Source organism: Xiphophorus hellerii, chromosome 18 (assembly GCF_003331165.1).
Source record: "Xiphophorus hellerii strain 12219 chromosome 18, Xiphophorus_hellerii-4.1, whole genome shotgun sequence".
Taxonomy (NCBI): Eukaryota; Metazoa; Chordata; class Actinopteri; order Cyprinodontiformes; family Poeciliidae; genus Xiphophorus; species Xiphophorus hellerii.
Window position 1 is genome coordinate 1192781 of NC_045689.1, and position 19468 is coordinate 1212248.

Here is a 19468-nt window from a genome sequence, read left to right on the forward strand (position 1 = left end):
GGTGCATTTGGCAAAGTCAGCAACAGAATTCGCAGTTAGCAAAACTCAGTAACCACATGGGTAAAGTTGACCCTGCTGAGGGTGCCATGTTAGGTTGCAACACATATTTTGTCATTGACACATGATGGGTGTCAATATGGTTGGAGTTAGCGCTTTACCATTAGCTTCCCTAACTACTGTGTTGGTACAGCCCTTTAGCATTAGCTTCTGCTAAATGTGGAAGCATGTGGTATTTAGCGAAGCATTAGCTTCCGCTAACTACCTTGTTGGTATAGCCCTTTAGCATTAGCGGAACTAATGTTTATGACTATCATTTTACACTCCCAGACCCGTTTGTACAACTGCCAGAATAACCAGATCACAGGAGTTTAAATCTGTGAAATGTATTAATAACCAGCATCTGTAAGACAGAAATGAACCCTGAGCTGCACAGCAAGCTGCAGGTCAAACACTGCCAGACGTCAAGTAAAACTGAAACTGCAGCATGTTATCAGAGCTTCACGGTTCAGTGTCCTCTTACAGGTACAACGCCTCTCAGGATTATCAGATGCACACTTTGGATCTTTATGCCCAATGGCAGCAGTTTGTGTTCAGCGTGTTGCGTCATGCAGCAGATGCAGGTTCACAGGCTCACAGGTGGAGCGGATTCATGTGGAATTTATCTCATGCATTTGTTAAGACATGCAGCCAAAACATCACATTTCACTGAAACCTCTGGGACACGAAGATGGAGATACTAGTTTTTATTTCTGTCCTGTCACAAAGATTATCCCAGTTCGTCTCCAGCAGCCTGGTGAGACATCGAGCCTCCGGACCAGAACAACCCTACATGCATCAGACCGGATGTAACCAACATGACGACAGTATTTGTTAACACAGCTGGAAGATTATGGGAGCATCTTAACGAGCTGGACTTTATCGGGCCGCAGCGCCGAGAGCAACACGGAACCATAAACAGCAACAAGTTTGGTCTGAAGTCATCTGAGGACCTGCAGACACGTCGTTTAAAAAGAACTCTGTGCAAAAATACCAAGAGGACTTTAAGGAGATTAAGTGCCAAAGGAGGAGACTAACTTCATAAATAAAAACAGGAATAAAAGTTTTAAAAAGTTACAGGTTGTTACAGAATAAAATAACGCTAAACTTCAAGGTGTCGGCCTTTCAGAGGTCCTCCTGCTCTCCAACATGAGCTAAAGAACATTAAAACTTTCATTTCAAAGAACCTTAAATCTGCAGAAATTCAACTTTCAAATTGTCCAGGACATCCCAGTTCTTCATGTCCAGCTCTGAGTTGTGTGGATTGTCTTTGGACCCCAAATGTCCAGAAGCTTTGTGATCCATGTGCGAGTAAATCTCTTCAGATCCAAAATGTTCTTTTCAGTTCACAACCAACTGAAAAACACTGATGTGGCCGGGATCTGGAAGTCCGAATCAAATGTCCGGCGTTCCTCATGTTTAGGTCAAGTAGAAGTTCTGAAGTCCAGATTAGGACCGGATCCAGAGGGTCTTGAGCAGCAGCTAAAGATGTAGTCCTTACAGTTTGGATAAGTGCACATCTTTCCCCAAGCACGTCGTTCTCTGTCCTGTTTGCCCGCTTGTTCTCAGAACTGGATCCATGGCCGCCGTTCTTCCCTTCATGGCCTGTTGCACCCCTGAGGAACAGGCGAGAGTCCGTTGATGCTCACTCTTCTTGCCATCTGGTCCTGGCTCCCCGGAGGACCAGCTCCGCCCTGCAGGGTTTGAGTCAGGCTAACCTGGGCGCTGCTGTACGAGGTTATTCGGCCACTTCCAGCAATCTGGAGGTTCACTGTGGTGGCATAACTGGCCTTCTGGCTCCCCTGTTTGGGCAAAGGGGATGATATGATGGGTGACGGGGAGAGCGTAGAGGGTGGAGGGGGCGAGGCAGTGACCTGAGGTTGCCTCTGGACCTGGAGGCTGTGGAGCTGGTGTGACTCCGGTGGAGGGGAGGTCAACCCAGAAGGGGAGAAGATCAGGCATGACGAGGAGGAAACAGTTTGCTGGTGAGAGGGCCGGGTGACGTAAGCACAGATCAGCTGAGTGCGACAGCTTCCCTCCTCCAGTTGTGGGTCGCCCCAGTCAGCCTGGCCGTCCGTTGGACATGGGGAAGGGATGAGATGTACTGGCGATATGGGCCCAGAGGGACTCACGCTTGTTTCTGGACTGTCTTCTCCGTTGTATTTGCTTGACAACTCTCGGACATCTGGCCAAGGGACGCTGGTGAAATGTTGCCCACTAATAGCACCCTTACCAGAGGCTAACCTGGTTGGGGAGAGGGGGCATTGCAGACCGGCTCGAGGGCTTAGGCAGGACGGGGAGCTGCTGTGGGAGGACCACCCACTGTTTGGACTAATCGGACAGGACTCCTGCTGTTCAAAGGATCTTCGGCTGGATTCAGTGAAGCCGAGGGATCTTTGGCCAAAGTCGGCCCAGGAACGACGCTGTGTGCTCCGGGCTGGACTTGGAGGTCTGTCTGAAAGGGTGGAGGAAAGGGGCCTGCGGACGATTTGGGAGGGAAGAGGGGAGGAAGGAATCCTGTATGTCTGAGATCCTGAAGTGGATGAAAACAAGGAAGGGGAAGCTGAATGGCGAGGGTTCCTAGGTTGAGGGGCTGCTACATAATTTGTCCAAACTGGCACCCCAATAGGAGGAGGGGAGAGTATCCGGGGGCTCACACATGCAGAGGAATCACCACAACTGGAACCATCAAAGGAAGCCCTTGGTAGGTCCAAACGGAGGTCCAGGTGATTGTGGGAACCTCCGACCCGTGAACTCCGGGGGTGGGGGGGCTTGTTCGCCATGGGGGAGGAGTAGTTATGCTGTGGTGGGGAGCAGAGGCGAACAAATGATGCTGGAGTTGGGGAGGGAGTTGGAGATTGAACTCGTGAGCTGGGTTCAGACGCAGAAAACGGCCGCGCTACACGGTTGTGAGATCCGGACCACAGAGGATACTGACTCTGGAGGGGTTCAGTACGGCCATCAGCCCCTAAGCAGCCTCCATTACTGACAGCGCCACCTACATACCTAGCAGAGTTGTTGTTGTTGCTGTTCTTCTTGCCAAGTTGTGGTGAAGCAGATTTGGAGTGAAGGAAGGAAGGCCGTGGTGAAGGGGAGGAGCACCGAGGCTGACGAAGGCCTGCTGTCGGAGAGGGAGGGCACTGAGAAACAGAAGGCGGAGACAGACATGAGGACCGGACCGAGGACGGGGGACATCTGGGATGTTGGTACCCCTCCTTAGTGCACCCCAGCTGGGTATAAGCCAGCGCCGGGCCTAGCTGAGCTGTAGGAGGATTGGGTGAACGTGTGCGCCGTCGCAGATCCGGAGTGGAGGAGGGACTTGGATTCATCAGCTTTATGGTTGGCGCTTGTTGTCGGGCCGTTCCTTTCTTAGACATACTCTGACTGATGGACTGGCTGATGTGCGAGGCAGCTAGAGATCTGGTAAACGCTGAGGAGGAACAAGTGGGAGAATGGAGGGGAGGCGTTGGGGAGGAAGGTGTTCCTCTTGATGATGAAGAGTTTCCACACAGAGGAAGAGATGGAGTTGGGCTTCTGACAGAGGAAACAGTAGAGGCAGTGGGGGACAAACAGGACAGCGCTGAAGTGAAGACTGCAGGAGATGCTGGAGTAGGGGAGGACACTGGGATAAGCCTGAAGGGCGAGGAGCAGGGAGGGGCTTGGACTGAGGAGGCGCTGGCAGATCTTAGAGGAGAAGGGGAGCGATGGATGAGGCTGGCGTTGAAGACTGAGGGGACGGGGCTTGTTGTCCTGAGGGACGATCCAGACAGCGGCTCGTCTGGCTTCCTGAAAACAACAACAACACAAAGTTAAGAGGGAAACTGAGACCAGACACTGAGCAGAACGCAGAACTTTCTCCAGTCTGTCTAGTTAACTTCAGCTGCTCCTCCCACTTTCAGCCCAACATTTCAGAGGAATGTTGCTGTTTCTTTGACTTGTGATTACGCGTCTTTATGAATCACACTTCCAGCCAGTGGATGAACCAGTGATGAGTCATTACACACTGGTGAGTAACAACTTAACCGACTTTTAGCTGAACACTTGGCTTGTGATATTCTGGTCCATCTACGTTCCAGCAGGAGAGGAGAAAGTTCAACTGAATGGCATCCAGCCCTTCGGCTTCATGAGAACCTGAAGCCGTAAACAAACATTCACTTTCTGACTCCATTCCTGAAATTTCTGGCCTTAGGAATCAACCAAGTTGTGGTTTTCATGTGTTCATGAAGGTTTGAGAGGTTTTGTCCTTGTTGTTTCTGAATGTTTCCATTATCGGTTCAGTTCGGTTAACTAAAAACATAATCTGTGCAGCTTGGGTCCTTTCTCCTGAGTTCTGCAGAGCATTCAGGACAGACTCCCTCTGTGGGAATGAAAACAGGCAGAATTGGCAGGCCTGAAGTTATGTGATGTACTCTCATGTGGAGACGAATTACACCAAACTGCTCCTCTGCTTCCGGCTGACATCAAGGAGAAAAACCACCAACTGCTCTCCGGAGCAACATTTCACACAACATTTCATCCGAACACAGCCCAGAAAAACAAACTCCACTTCTGTTTTTAAAAAAGGTTCAGTTAGTGTTTCGCATTAGCCGGTGTGAGGAAGCACATGTTGGTGAGGTAAATATTATCGAGTTTCCACCCAACCTTTGACCAGGTGTAACCCCAGCCAAGGACAGACTGATCGATCCAATCAGGAAGTCATCTGGTCCGCAGGCGGAGGAATGTCTGCTTCATCTCGCTCCAACCAGCGGAGATGAAAACCGTCTGCAGTTTAAAGCAGATCTGATGTTTCTGGAGCTTCAGTCATGCAGCAATGAGCCCCGGCTGGCCCTACGTCTGAGTCATCTCCTGCTCGGCCGGTCCTGTGTTCATCCATCACCGTCTGCTTTGGATCGTCCTCAGAACCAGAACCGGCCCAGACTGCGGGGAACCATCAACAGGCTGGCCTTCCCTCCATCCGGATCTGGTACAGGTCAAGGGTCACAAAACGGGAAGCTATCACCTCTGCAGACCCCACACATGCTGGACATGAACTGTTTGGACTTTCCCCTTCAGGGCGGCGCTACAGAGACGGTTTCTACCGGACTGTCTGAGCAACTGAACTACCAACAGCCAGAATGCCGAGGTCAGCACCAGGCAGCCTGACTCCGCCTCATCTTCTTCTTTGATATGTTTATAAAACCAAAAAGGACAAAAGCATTCTATTTCATATATTTAACTTTTGATTTATGTGACTGAGAGCAGAGCAGAACCAAAGTCAAATTCCTTGTTATTGTGCACAAAGTTGGCAGCTACATCTGGTTCTGGTTCTGATTACTGGATCAGAACAGAGACTGGGTCAGACGTCTCCATGACGAGAAGAACTCTGGACCGCCTGGTTGCTCCACAAATAAACTCCACTGATTAACTTATAATGTTCAGACCTGAGGTTTGAGCTTTTCTTACATCATTTTGAAGAAATATCAAAAGCCCATAAGATAAAAGGTGTCCATGTTGTTTTGACAAAAGTTTTACATTTTTCTTTATTTTAAAACATAAAACTAGAAAAGAAGGTGATTTTTAAAAAGAAATCATAAGTTAGTAAATTATTAGTGGCTCTTTCTGCGGACTGAAGTTAAAATCGTCCTAGAGCGATGCTGTGCCCCCTGGTGGACACTTTAGGCATGTCAGCTTCCTCTAATTACATAAAGAAATATTTGTATCAAAATAAATGTTTGTATCAGAATAAATGTTTAAATCAGAATAAATGTTTAAATCAGAATAAATGTTTGTATCAGAGTAACTGTTGGCCCGATTGAGCTTCTGCACCAACAGGCTCAGATTTTTCTTCTTCATTTGGATTTTATGTGACCAACTCAAAGTGTTGAACACTTTAAGTTTTATTTCCAGCTCTGACGTCTTCCTGAGATCTCAGCGGTACGTACCTGCGCTCCCACGGTACCGCTGAGGCCCGGTGGACCCCGGCCAGCAGCGAGTCGGCCGAACACGGACTGGATGGAGTTTCGTCTTTCTGAGGACCGGCGGCGATCTTATGGTCCGTCGGGTCGACTGTGTCCGGCCACCCAGTGGACCCGGCTGGTCCTGACCCATCTTCTCTCTGCGTCTCTTTTGGGGACGGTTCTTGGCTCAGGCCCGGTTCCCCGGTGGTTCTGGACTCTGTTGGAGTTGGGATCAACCCAGGACGACCCCCCTCGTCTGCCTCGTGGTGTCCAGCCGCTGAGTCTCGGTCGGGTCCGTTTCCCTCGGCGACCGCCGGCGGAGCGGAGACGTTTCCAGATGTCCGCCGTCCTCCAGCTGCGTCCACACGGTGCCCTTCGTCCTGCTCCGGCCCGCTGGAGGAGGAACAGTAAACCTGAGCAGGTCCGACCTTGATCTGGAGAACACGACCTTGAGGAACTCACCCGCCTGCTTCCTGCGGCTCTTCAGGCTCAGGAGAAACAGCGGCAGCTTCATCTTCCTCCTCTTCCTCAGCAGAGGAGTCCCGACTGGACCCCCGAGGCTGCGGCTCGGTTCTGGAGGACACAGCCTGGTTCTGATCACATGGACCTTCTCCTGGTGTCGTGGAGCAGGTGACGTCTCTGGTCCGGGTCACACTGGGCCACGCCTCTTCCTGCTGCAGGTCTAGAGAGCAGAAACAGGTTGAGACGTTTCATTAACCTGCTGAGCAGAACCGAAAAGGTCCGGTTCTAAAAGGTCCGGTTCTAATGACGTACAAAACGGGACCAAGAAGAATCATCTCAGAACTTTTCTGTGATTCATTTAGGAGAAGAACAGGAACTGTTCAAATCCTCAAAGATTCAACAAACCGAAGGAAACTAGAGATCTGGATGACCTATGACCTCAACCTGCAGAGCCACATAAAGATGGTTCCAAAGTGGTTCTGGAGGGTCGACCCAACCCTCCAGAACTCACTGGTCTTCTGGTTCTGGTCTGCTAGCTGTGACCTAAAGAAGACCCGGATCCGGTTCTGGATCTGGATCAGATGTTACTGATGAATGATTCTTCCTGCTCTCATGTTCACAGAACCCGACTGAAAATGGACCAACCGTCTGTCCAGGGTTCTGGCCGTCCCTCCTGGATCATAGTTTGGGTCTGGTTCTGGATGGGTCCGTTGCAGGCCTGGGTCTCTGTTTTGGTCTCAGAACCAGTCTGGGCTTCGGTCTCCTTTTCTTGCTCTGGTGGACTTCTGTCCCGGTTCTGAGCAGAAAGTTCTGACAGCCTTGCTGAGACCCATGCTTGGGTTCTGATGGTGCTGACCCGTTTGTGAAGCAGTGGCACCTTTATGGTGTTGGCTTTGGCGCTGTACATGCGGGCCAGGGTTTGGACCTTGCTTAGAATACGCTCAGAATTCTCCATCAGGACCGGGTCCACCACCGGGTTAGTCTCAAACAGGCCGATACCGGTGACGTCGGACCCCATCCCCTCAAACAGGGCCCGGTTGGCACTGACGATCTTGGAGTGGCGGGACCACCGACCCACTTTGCTCTGACTGGGGAACCGCTCCAGGTTCTCCCTGAGGTTTGTTGGGTCAGTGGTTTTGGTTCTGGACCAGGTGGACTGGGTTCTGGCCTGGTTGGTTGTTTGGCCCGGTTCCTGTGCCGGCCCGTGTATGGAGGGTTCTGCCTGGCTTGGTTGGGGCTCGATGGTTCTTTCTTTGTCTGTTTTGTCAGGATGCTCAGAAAGAGCCAAGCTTTCTTCTTCTGTGGTCTTCACAGCAACGCTCTTTCCCTCTTCTGGTTCCTCTGGAGAACCTCTGTAGAACTCCTCCTGGACCTCCGGTTCAGGAAATGTTCTGGGTTCTGAGTCCGGGTTCTGCCTGGGTAGGGACGGTTGGTCTGGACTCTCCGGTTCCCCCTCCGGAGACCTCAGCGGTTCCTCTACATCGGCTGGAAGGGAGGAAGAACCGGATCTGGATTCCTGGGTTGCCTCTGCGTCGTCGAGCGTGGGCTGCACGGTAAAACGCGACACGGACTCCTTCACCAAGCCGGAGGGGATCTGGGAAAAACTGCTTCTTCTTCTTGTGGCGGCTCCCTCTCTCTGCTCCTCTTCATCCTCAGCTTCATCCTCCTCGGCCTCGGCCGCCTCGTAGTAGCTCCTGATCTTCTCGATGATCTTCTTGTCCTGGTTGGTGAGGGTGGAGCCTTTTTTGGGAGCCTGGTACCTCTGGATGGTACCAGGCTGGATGGGTTGGGAAACGGGTCCTGGGCTGTGTGGTTCTGTCTCCATGAGGCGGTCGGTGTTTTCTTCTGCAGATATGGAGGGCTGCAGATCTGATGATGAAGGTTTCTCTGGGGTTTGTTCGTCTTCATCATCACTTCCTGGTCCTGTCTCAGCTGCTTCTTCCCCTTTGATCCCAGCCGTCTCACCAGAACCATCTGGACCTTCGCCAGCTGGATCTCGGTCAGCGATGCTCTTCTTCAGGTCTTCTCCTTCCTGGTCTGGCTCAACCAGGAGTCTCTGCTCTGGGCCGGAGGCGACCGCGGGCAGGGGACCGGCAGGGTCAGCTGGAGACCGGACCTCGCCGGGAGGATCCTGGTTCTGGTTCTGGAACACCAGGTAAACATGAGTGATTACCTCTGATGGGCTGAAGGAGAAACGTGGAGCGGATCTAACCGTGGCGGAGAGTCCCTCCATGACTCGGCTCTGGTTGATGAACTCCAGGATTTCCTCGGTGATCGACAACGTGGGCGGAGCTCTGAGGCCAGCAAGCTCCTCCTCCTCATCTTCCTCCTCCAACAGAAACACAATCAGTGAGTCCATCCATCCATCATCCATCCATCCATCCATCATCCATCCATCCATCCATACCTCCTCCAGCTCTCTCCGTTCTCTCCGTTCCGTCTCCACCTCTATAACGGATGAAGCCAGAGTGCTGCTGCTGTCTGCAGAGCCCAGACTCTCCGCGGGGCAGAGTTCTCCCTCGCTGCCCGCCTGCTGCAACACAACATCCACCTTTAACCTCATCACTTCAGGAAACCACAAGAACTTTGTTGAGCGACTGGACCGGACGCCTCCAAGCTCAGGTCTTACCTTCAGAGCTGCTGGGGGTCCGGAAGCATCAGGTTGAGCAGGGAGAAGGAAGACGCAGAAACAGAGACGTTAGCAACACGTTGCTGCTTCAGCAACCACAGAAACACCGAGAGCTAATCGGGAATGACCAACACCTAAGCCTGGGGTGGCCTAGTCAAAGTCTGGATGGAAATATAATTGAGATGCTGCAGCCTGACCTTCATCTATGGAGACTGAAGAGTGCCAAATTACAATAAATAAATAACTAATGAAATAATTATTCATATGTGTCATTAATTTATTAAAAAAATAAAAACTGAAATAATTTATGAAATGTGGAATCATTTATATTTGCCTCAGTTAAATGTTTTGATTTCATTTTAAAAACTAAATATAATTATTTCTGTGCTGACCTCATCATGAACATATTGACCTTTGACTTCAGCCACAGGTTGAGAGGGCTCGGTTACCCAGAACCCAACACAGTTCTGATCGATGCTACATTCAGACAAACATCCACAGCTGGACTGAGGTCTGCTGCAGGCCGGCCTCAGAGGTAAACATCCATAAACACGCCGACTCATCCGACCACTCAGAGAAGGTAAACACTGAGAGCATCAGCAGACGGTTCAGAACCGGGTCGGTACGGTCCATATGGTTCCACCTCCAGTTCTCCAGCCCAGCCAGTCTCCTGACCGGACCTCCATCTGGTCCAGGACCAGCAGGAGCCCTGGAGGACTGCAGCTGCAGAGAGGAACCAGAGACCGGCTCTGGACGGATCCGGAAGGACTCACCACCAGGCCGGAACGCCGCCTCGATGTCTTTAGCGGGAGCTGGAAGAGAGACGAAGATCATCGTCATCATCAGGACACCAACACGTGTTTATAAACACACACACAGTCGTGTTTTCATCACTTGTGGGGACTTCACATTGACTTCCATTAATTTCTACAGACCTAACCCTAACCTTAACCTTACCTAACCATCACAGACCTAACCACTAACCCACAAACAACAATTTCCCTCATTGGCTCCAAGAAAATGTCCCCACAAGCAGCAATGGTCCCCATAACTCCACATTGTGGACAGAAATAGGTCCCCATAAAGATATAAAAACCTGGTACACACACACACACACACACAGAGGGATGGGTGCGTGGGTTGTGTGGGCCCTGAGCTGTGTCTGCAGGCTACCTGACTGCCTTCGGGTGCGGCGGTACGGCAGCGTCCCCTCCAGCAGCAGAGGTAGACCCTTCCTGGATTTCTCTGGTGTGTACAGCAGCAGCTCTGGCGGTTCTGTAGAAAGAAAGAAGAGCTGCAGGGTTAGGTCCGGTCCAGTCCATCAGAAACTCACCTGAACCTGAACCAGAACCTCCTCTAGCCAGAGCAGAGGATCCCTACCTGACTGACGCCGACCTCGATGGAAACCTTGAAGGTCGTCCAGACGTGGCGAAGCGCACGACTTCTTCAGGCTCTCCTGATCAAACTGAGGAGCTGAAACACAGGAAGTGATGTCACTACACCCTCAAGCTCTCAATGCAGCCAATCACAGAGGTCAATCAGAGGAAACAGATGGGCCAGGTCAAAGTCAGAGGTCAGGATGAGGGTGTACTGATGTAGAAACGTGTGTGTGTGTGTGTGTGTGTGTGTGTGAACTCACATTGGCAGAAGTTGTCTCCGAGGACCTGCCGGGCCTGCAGGGAGGGACCGCACATAAAAACTTCAATAAAACCAGATAAAACCAGCAGCATCATTCCTGTTTTCATCTGAATCCAAACATTTTCTTTAATCGTTGGAGGGAACCAGCAGCTCAGCTGAAACTCTCCAGATAAACGTTCCTGCAGGCTTCAGAAACATGAAGCCAGGAGGAAACAGATGAGATAAACCAGGAACCTGAAGCTAACTCCCTTTATCCTGTCAGGGATAAAATCATCAGCTAAAGCTGGACGGTCCATAGCAACTGGAACCGGAAAGCAGACAGTTATCCATCCATATTATTTTACAAGTTAAACTCTTTGTTGCATTCTGGCGCCCTCTAGTGTCAGAGCTGTAAAATGCAGTTTTAGATTTCTGAGGCAACATGTAGCCTCCATCAGTCAAACTATAAATTCATTTATTTAACGTTAAACAATCGCAGCTTGTTTCAGTTTCAAACTTCTCTTCCACTCAGTACCAGTTGTTGTACTGGGACCTTCGTAGTTTTTGTGGTTGTAGAAACTTTGACTCATATTTACTTCATTTCAGGTTAATCTACATGAAAGTATTTTCATTCACACCATAACTTTCCATGTTCTAAAGCAGAACATGAAGCAGCGTGCTGTGGAGGGGCGTTTGTAAAGTTACAGCCAAAAATTAGCAACAAGATTATTTAGCCTGTCGTATGAGAAGAAAGCGACATGTAGTCAGCTAACCAAACATTTATTTAGCCTACAGAACATTTACTGATACACATTTAGCTAGAAAACTAAACATTTAGTTGGTAAACAAAATGTTTACATCATAAATAATTTAGCAAATAATTAGCTTGCTATCTAAATATTTAGTTAGCATGCTAGATATTTGTTAATTAAATGTTTGAAACAGTTTGAATGTTTGACATTTATACTGGTGTGGGTGTGTGTGTGTGGGGAGGGGGTTGAGGGTGTGTGTGTGGGGGGTGAGGGGGTGTGCGTGTGTGAGCGAATAAAAACATGATAAAAAAATGAAACCCATTAGCTTCTGTAGTAACAGGCTAAACATGTCAAAATCTTGATGTTAATTTTTTACAGTGTAACTTTACTAAAGGCGCATTCAGGAATGCAGAATATCTTTTTACACCTGCAGTGTGTCTCACCAACCAGCAGGGGGCAACAAACATCAACTCCAAACAGAAGTTCAACCAGCTTCACTGTTTTACATGAAATGTTTGTTTATTTCCTGTCAGAACAAATCAAGGTAGATTCTTTATCTGACCTTTTACTGATGTTTTATAAGAAAGAGGAATCAAACATCTGTTGGATTATTTCAGCTGAAACTCAAACCTAAAAGAAGACAGTTAAGGCAAGCAGTTATACTCCAACCAGTCACTGATACCATATTCAGTGATCAGCAGTTTAACTAAGATATTAAAGCTCCTGGAAATAATATAGTTAATGTAGAGAGATGGAGGTGAGGAGTTCCAGAGGAAATCCAGATGTTGCAGAGTTAGCTGTAGCATCCAGCTGCTGGGCGGTCCCTCAGTGTCCCCGGGACAGGATGGATGTTCAGAGGACAGAGACGTTCCTCGTGGCTCACCTTCTGCGGCAGCGAAGCCGGGTGGTTCTCCACGATCAGCCTCTTGAGGTAGTGAACCCACAGCCGCTTCTCCTCCTGGTTCTTGGTCTGCGGGAAGGCGAGCGAGAGTGAGACGGCGCCGGCGTTTAAGCTGGACGAGACGCCGAGGGTCTCACCTGGACCACGTGCTGCTGCTTGGGGATGGTCTGGTCCGACACCCGGAAACTCAGCGGGTCCTTCAGCGTCTCCACCAGCTGCAGGTTGCAGCACTGAAGGGGACATGGGACAATGAGGGGGACAGGCAGGAGGACAGGCAGGGGGAGAGAGAGGAGGACAGACAGGAGGACTGGCAGGGGGACAGACAGGAGGACAGGCAGGAGAACTGGAAGGGGGACTGGCAGGGGGAGAGACAGGGTGTGTCCCTTACGAAGATGTGTGTGCTGTAGACGAACTGCTCCAGCCTCTTCTTGGCGATCAGCAGCATTTTGTCGAACAGGAAGAAGGCGCGCTCCTTCTTCACCCTCTGGACCTTAAAGGAACCTTCCAGAACCAGATCGCCGAATCCGCTCAGGTCCGGCCCGCTCCAGTTCAGCAGCAGGGACTCGATTTCCTGTGTGGGGGTTAAAGGTTAACCAGCAGGTGTTCGGTCCGGTCTCCAGGTCGGACATTTTGTCTCGTTGATCGTTCTCTTTCTGCTTCCTGACGATTCTTAAGTGAATTTTGAACATATGTACGAACGTAAAAACTTTTTGAGGAAATTATTTCTTTTCCATCAGCCGTTTCTAAAGTGACTCTTCAAAATCGTGGATGGAAACCCGGCTGCAGTGAGACAGAACAGGAAGAGCATCGCATCATTTCCTCTGCAGAGAGAATCTGCTCCTACGCAGTGAGGCAACCAGGTGGTTGACGTTGGCAGAATAAAGGAAGAAGTTTTGTCTGTCTTATTTACTGTCAGCGCTGTGCTCATGCATTTATGAAAATGTTTTATTTTTATTGCAGCAATGCGTTAACTGTCATGAACTAAAGCAACATAACCTGTTAGGAACAGGAAAGTCCAGATTTGTATTTTATTTTCTGAACGCTGTGGAATTTGCTGATGAATATTTCTGCTTCTGTTCTTCCACATTTCATCAGGCTGGGATTCAAACCCACAACCTTGCCTCCCCTGTGGCCCACCTGCAGCCGCACGGCGTGCTCCTGTTTCCTCTTCATGTCGTTGATGTACCACGCCACCGCCGTCATGGTAACGATGGCGTCCTCCACCACCTCGTAGCCCGGGTCACTCTTGTCCACGTGTTTGGAGAGTTCCTGGAACGAGAAACGTTGTTTCTTCAACGTTTTCAGTTGTTAGCTTCCAGGACCTGAAATGATTTGATCTACATCAAACAGAAACTTTAAAGCTAATAATTAAACGTCTAACAGGAATAAATGGGATAAAGATCTGAAGGATGTTAGAAAACACCCGATCGAGTGGATCGAGTGGATCGAGTTGCTGATCCAAAATCAGCAGCTCGGCTGATTGTGGATCAGCACAAGAAATAAAGACAGACAATCACTGGAGAAGGAGCAACGGGGCAACGGAGAACCAGGCCGTGACCTGGCCGTCTCAGCGGTGGGTTTGGACTGGAACCGGTCCGGACCGTTTCCTGGGAACAGCAGCGTGTGTCTGCTGGAGTCATGAAGACGGACCTGAAATGTTCCTTTAAAGCTCGCTGTTGGACAGAAACACGGAAAACATCTTTCTGTTTTTATCTTGATTACGGTCAGAATGGTTGATTTTTGGTTGAGGGCGACAACTGATGGTGGATCAACCATCAAACAACCGTCCAGTTCTAGCCAAGCAACCAATGTGGAAGAGATTTACAAGCTAAGCTAGGCTAAGCTAAACTGGATAATTTTGGCTAGAAAATTATTCTGTGTCCTGTAGCAGAAAAAAAACGAATCAAAATTCCTGGTCCTGGGAATTCTGGATCGATTCAAAATGCTCAAAATAATCTTTTGAAATGTGTATGTCCGTATGTCTTTGCTGCTCCTTCCTGCTGGTATATTGAATATCACATTAAAAGTCTGTCATGTATATTTTGGATATTTCTTTGATATTTTTTTAATTAAGAAAAAGCCAGGCTAAGCTAACATAATGCTGGTAGTTTTGTTTAAATATAAACTGGTGGAATTTGATACAGTTTGGAAATTTATGAAAATGTTTTAAAGAATTGTATTTGCTAAAACCGACTTCCTCTTGTCACTCGTCATTTAAACAGAATCTCTAGACTGAATAGAAAAATCATTTCTGAATCAAATCGTGACTCAGAATCGAATCGAATCAAATCGCTTGACTGGAAAATTTTCATCTCCGATTCCCAAAGCAACAACGACAAACAAATCACAGCGAACAGATCCAGGTTATTCCGAAAACGCTTCCCTGTAATCTCAGACCACAGAGACTTTAGGGTGCGTCTTACCTGCAGCAGCAGGTGGTACTTGAGGATCCTCTGCACGGGTTTGAGCAGGTACGTCTCCAGGGGCAACGAGTGGTTCAGAGTCGCCTGCCGCTCCTGGAAGAACCGAACCAGACTGCCGTTCTTCATGCAGTCCCTGAGGACCGCCACCGAGCTGCGGGGACAGGATGGACACGGTGAGAACGTTCCTCCATGCACTGACACCGAGGAAGACTCTGGTGAAGGCTCCATCCAACATGGAGGAAAGCCAAGCAGATCCGGGTTGAGTCCAGATGATGAAAACCCGTTCTGGAGCATCCACCACAGCAGGTAGCCGAGGAATCCTCGACAGCAGAGAGGAAGAGGAGCGGAGGAGGTCAGGGCGCCGACGGGGAACCGGACACGAGGCTTGACCTCCAGATGGACGTTAATCAGAGGAAGGAACTGAGACGGTAATGTCTTCCACAGACATTCAGCAAAACGATTCAGCAGGCAAAGTTCAGCCGCAGCTACATCAAACCAACATGACAAAACTAAAAATATTCAGAATGAGTTGAAAACTTTTGATGCTAATCAGCAAAATGCTGCAAACATTTAAACATCTGTGATGTGGAAACATTTTGGCTTTGCTACAATCATGATAATTCTGGATTATTTCTACATAAATTATTAGCTGTCAGCAGATTTAGAAGAAGAACATCAATTCTTTAAAACGATTCCTGACTGACCTGAAGGTCATAAATAGATCCAGCAGAACCGGGCCATGCAGGTGGTGACACGGTTTAAACCCTCTGACATCAGCAGGAAGCATCAAACCTCGGCTGTTTCTACTTCCTGGAAACTCTTCTTCTACTGCCCTAATTTATTCATCAAGCTCTTAAATAAACAGCAACTTTTTCCTGGTTTGGTCAGTTTAATCCTACTTTCCTGCAGTTTTAGTTTGGAGTTTATTCAGTTTATCCTGATGGTGCTTCAGTTTTAAAGCAGGATAGAGCGGATCAGGCCTGTAGGAAGCTAACGCTAATGTTAATGGAAGCCAGTCAGGAGGTAAATGATGGCTTTGTGACTGGGGGAATGTTGTAAATGGTTTCCAGCAGAAGCCGGGCCTTAAACCCAGTAACCCGCTCCGTTCCTCCACGGCTCATCGCCGTCCAAGTGGATCTCAGCAGGATGGATGGGTTCAGCATGTGCCGGCTCTCCTTCCCCTGAGGTCTGCTCCATGTTCCAGCTGCATTCCTCTCTGCTGTCAGGCCTGCAGACGCTCCTGGAGGTGTTCTGCAGTTTGGATCAACTCCATGCTGAAGAACAACCCAACGATTTCTAAAGAACAACCCAACGATTCCTAAAGAACAACCCAACGATTCCTAAAGAACAACCCAACGATTCCTAAAGACAACTCAACGATTCCTAAAGAACAACTCAACGATTCCTAAAGAACAACCCAACGATTCCTAAAGAACAACCCAACGATTCCAGAACAACAACCCAATGATTCCTAAAGAACAACTCAAAGATTCCTAGAGAACAACTCAAAGATTCCTAGAGAACAACCCAACGATTCCAGAACAACAACCCAACGATTCTTAGAGAACAACCCAACGATTCCTAAAGAACAACCCAACGATTCCTAAAGAACAACCAAACGATTCCTAAAGAACAACCAAACGATTCCTAAAGAACAACCAAACGATTTCTAAAGAACAACCCAACGATTCCAGAACAACAACCCAACGATTCTTAGAGAACAACCCAACGATTCCTAAAGAACAACCCAACGATTCCTAAAGAACAACCCAACGATTCCTAAAGAACAACCCAGCGATTCCTAAAGAACAACCCAACGATTCCTAAAGAACAACCCAACGATTCCAGAACAACAACCCAACGATTCTTAGAGAACAACCCAACGATTCCTAAAGAACAACCCAACGATTCCTAAAGAACAACCCAACGATTCCTAAAGAACAACCCAACGATTCCTAAAGAACAACCCAACGATTCCAGAACAACAACCCAACGATTGTTAGAGAACAACCCAACGATTCCTAAAGAACAACCCAAAGATTCCTAAAGAACAACTCAACGATTCCTAAAGAACAACCCAACGATTCCTAAAGAACAACCCAAAGATTCCTAAAGAACAACTCAACGATTCCTAAAGAACAACCCAACGATTCCTAAAGAACAACTCAAAGATTCCTAAAGAACAACTCAACGATTCCTAAAGAACAACCCAACGATTCCTAAAGAACAACTCAAAGATTCCTAGAGAACAACCCAACGATTCCAGAACAACAACCCAACGATTCCAGAACAACAACCCAACGATTCTTAGAGAACAACCCAACGATTCCTAAAGAACAACTCAACGATTCCTAAAGAACAACCCAACGATTCCTAAAGAACAACCCAAAGATTCCTAGAGAACAACCCAACGATTCCTAAAGAACAACCCAACGATTCCTAAAGAACAACTCAAAGATTCCTAGAGAACAACCCAAGTTCACACCTGGAACCTCTGTATTGTGTTTCTGGTACGCCCGTAAATCTGAAGCACAGCCACATCTGCTAACAGCAGAGATGGAAGCAGCTTCTCTCGTCCCACTGGGGTTAATTTCTGCTTCTAAACGATCTGATTGGATGCTGGAAAAGTCTATTGTCTTCAAGTTGTGCTAAAAAGAGTTAGCCTATCAGAAACTATGCTAGCCTGAAATAGCATCTCCATGCTAAAATGTAGCAGCTAACGCTAATGTGAGCGTCCACATTTGTAAAGAAGCTCCATGAATGATCAGAGAAACTCTGGAAAGGTGAACGGATAGAAAAACATTTTGCTCCAACCTGATTAAGAACCTGAAGATTAAAAACCATAAATATCTCTGATGTTCAATTTATCAGCAAAACAGGTTTTTGAACTGAAAATGTTGCTTATTTTGTCAATATGTGTTTTTGATTAGGAATTGGTTAATTATTTCATTATTTCTGTTGTTCTGTTCGTCCTCTGGAGGACAGAACAGCAGAAGTGCCTTAAAAAACAAAAATGACTGAAAATACAGAAATGATTATATAAATGAACAAAAACATCCCTGAGAAATAACACATAACAGCAAAAAAAAAAACAAAAAGCAGAAGATATTCAGAAAAAACATCATTAATATAAAAAATATGCTGAAATAAAAAGTGAACTCACTTTGGGTAGTTCATGCAGTACAGAGTGTAGATGTCAAAGGCTTCACTCTGAAAACCAGGAAAGAAGAAGAAGAAGAAGAAGTCAGGGCAGGAGAACCACAGGGCTCCAGGCTCGGCCCACTCTCATTTTAACGTCAGAAAAACATTTAAAAGCTTCAGTTTAACTAAATTATTTCAGAACAATTTACAGTTTTAACAGTCAGTTAATGAAATTAATTTACATATTTCTTTATGTAACCATCTTATTTTTAGGAGGACCTGCTGTTCGAGTGAAGCCCCCCCTCTGCAGTCCGACCCTCATCATCATGCTATTTATTCTGTGCCTCTCTGGCCGTGTTTATGTCTTCTCAGACAAGTGATGAAAAGTTATATCACCATTGGTACCAACAGTATAATCAGTAACTTAAAGTAAAACAGGATGGGATCAAGTTACTACAGGCAAATTAAATAAACCAAACATACAAATAAAATAAAACAATAATGAGGCCGAGGAGTAAAATCATCACATCTCTGACAGAGGAAGACGCCATCAGCTCTAGAGGGACGATGTCACATTCAGGAAGTTGATCTGAGCGAAATTTTCAGTCCGATGTTCAGTCAGCAGGTGCCTTAAAATAACCCAGACTCTCCATATTTTAATCCTCAGCTGCAGACAGGAAGTTTAGTTCAGCTTTAATCCAAACAAACCGCCTGAAAATCTGAAATTAAGCTTTAAAATAATCACAACTTTAAAGTGTATGTTCCTCTTTTGACTCTAATCACAGAGCAGAGAATAAAATCCTTATCGATGAACCAGTTTTACTCTAAATAATCTGAAATGTCGTCATATTTGAGCATTTAAACAGTGGGACTTGAACCCACAACCTCCTGCCCCAAAGCTAGGTCGGATCTGAACTGGGATTGGGATGATGGTTCTAACTGAACAAGTATTCATAGAGTGGGATTATTTTCTACCTGATCTACTTGATGACAAATTATGTTTTATTCCATGTATTTAGTGATTTGTGTCCAGATTAGAGCTTTAATCTGACGTGTCTCCAGTCATGCATCAGCTCAGCCTGCAGGTTATCCAGAACTGTTCACTGCTTATTATCAGTTCTGAACTGGGTCGGGTCGGGTAAGAACGGGACTCACCCGCTCTACGAAGCACTCTGCGATGGCCGCCGCGTCAGGACTGCGCTCCAAATCCTCCAGCAGGTCACTGAGGACAAACAGACAGACAGACAGACAGTAACTTCTGTGTTTAATAGTCATGAAATGTTTCAGTAAAAGTTGGAGACATTTTGGACATCAGAGTTTATATAATGGGAACAGATAGCTGAAGTGCTAGCTGTGCTAACCCTAAAGTATTAATCATTTATCATAAACATATAGCAGAAGCTAATGCTAATCGCTAACTTCAATCAAATTATATCTGCCTTTGAAAGACAAACCTCTGGTTTTATTTTGACATAATTTACATGTTCTCTAATGCTTTTATTGTATTTATCTGTCTACATTTTCTTTTCTACTGTCTGTTTTATTGTATTTATGTTTGTAGTTTGAAATAA

The 19468-nt window shown here is 47.4% G+C and overlaps 1 protein-coding gene across 8 annotated transcripts in view; it reads right to left on the reverse strand.

The window, feature by feature from the left end:
* Positions 1 to 728: 728 nt before the first annotated feature.
* The window catches only part of plekhg2 (pleckstrin homology domain containing, family G (with RhoGef domain) member 2), a 56585-nt gene continuing 37845 nt past the window's right edge, over positions 729 to 19468 (reverse strand). For 5 of the 8 annotated variants that reach the window (XM_032546058.1, XM_032546065.1, XM_032546059.1 and 2 more), the window contains 18 exons: positions 19053 to 19119; positions 17920 to 17966; positions 14757 to 14907; positions 13471 to 13602; positions 12722 to 12904; positions 12471 to 12563; positions 12316 to 12402; positions 10703 to 10736; positions 10444 to 10536; positions 10237 to 10338; positions 9837 to 9875; positions 9064 to 9074; positions 8842 to 8967; positions 8647 to 8763; positions 7080 to 8577; positions 6435 to 6654; positions 5958 to 6365; positions 729 to 3822 (listed from right to left, as the gene is read on the reverse strand). In XM_032546058.1, the coding sequence (XP_032401949.1) occupies positions 1635 to 3822; positions 5958 to 6365; positions 6435 to 6654; positions 7080 to 8577; positions 8647 to 8763; positions 8842 to 8967; positions 9064 to 9074; positions 9837 to 9875; positions 10237 to 10338; positions 10444 to 10536; positions 10703 to 10736; positions 12316 to 12402; positions 12471 to 12563; positions 12722 to 12904; positions 13471 to 13602; positions 14757 to 14907; positions 17920 to 17966; positions 19053 to 19119 (5596 nt within the window). In that variant the 3' untranslated portion in view covers positions 729 to 1634. The remainder of the gene's footprint in view (positions 3823 to 5957; positions 6366 to 6434; positions 6655 to 7079; positions 8578 to 8646; positions 8764 to 8841; positions 8968 to 9063; positions 9075 to 9836; positions 9876 to 10236; positions 10339 to 10443; positions 10537 to 10702; positions 10737 to 12315; positions 12403 to 12470; positions 12564 to 12721; positions 12905 to 13470; positions 13603 to 14756; positions 14908 to 17919; positions 17967 to 19052; positions 19120 to 19468) is intronic. The other 3 variants (XM_032546062.1, XM_032546060.1, XM_032546061.1) reach the window with 3 other exon arrangements.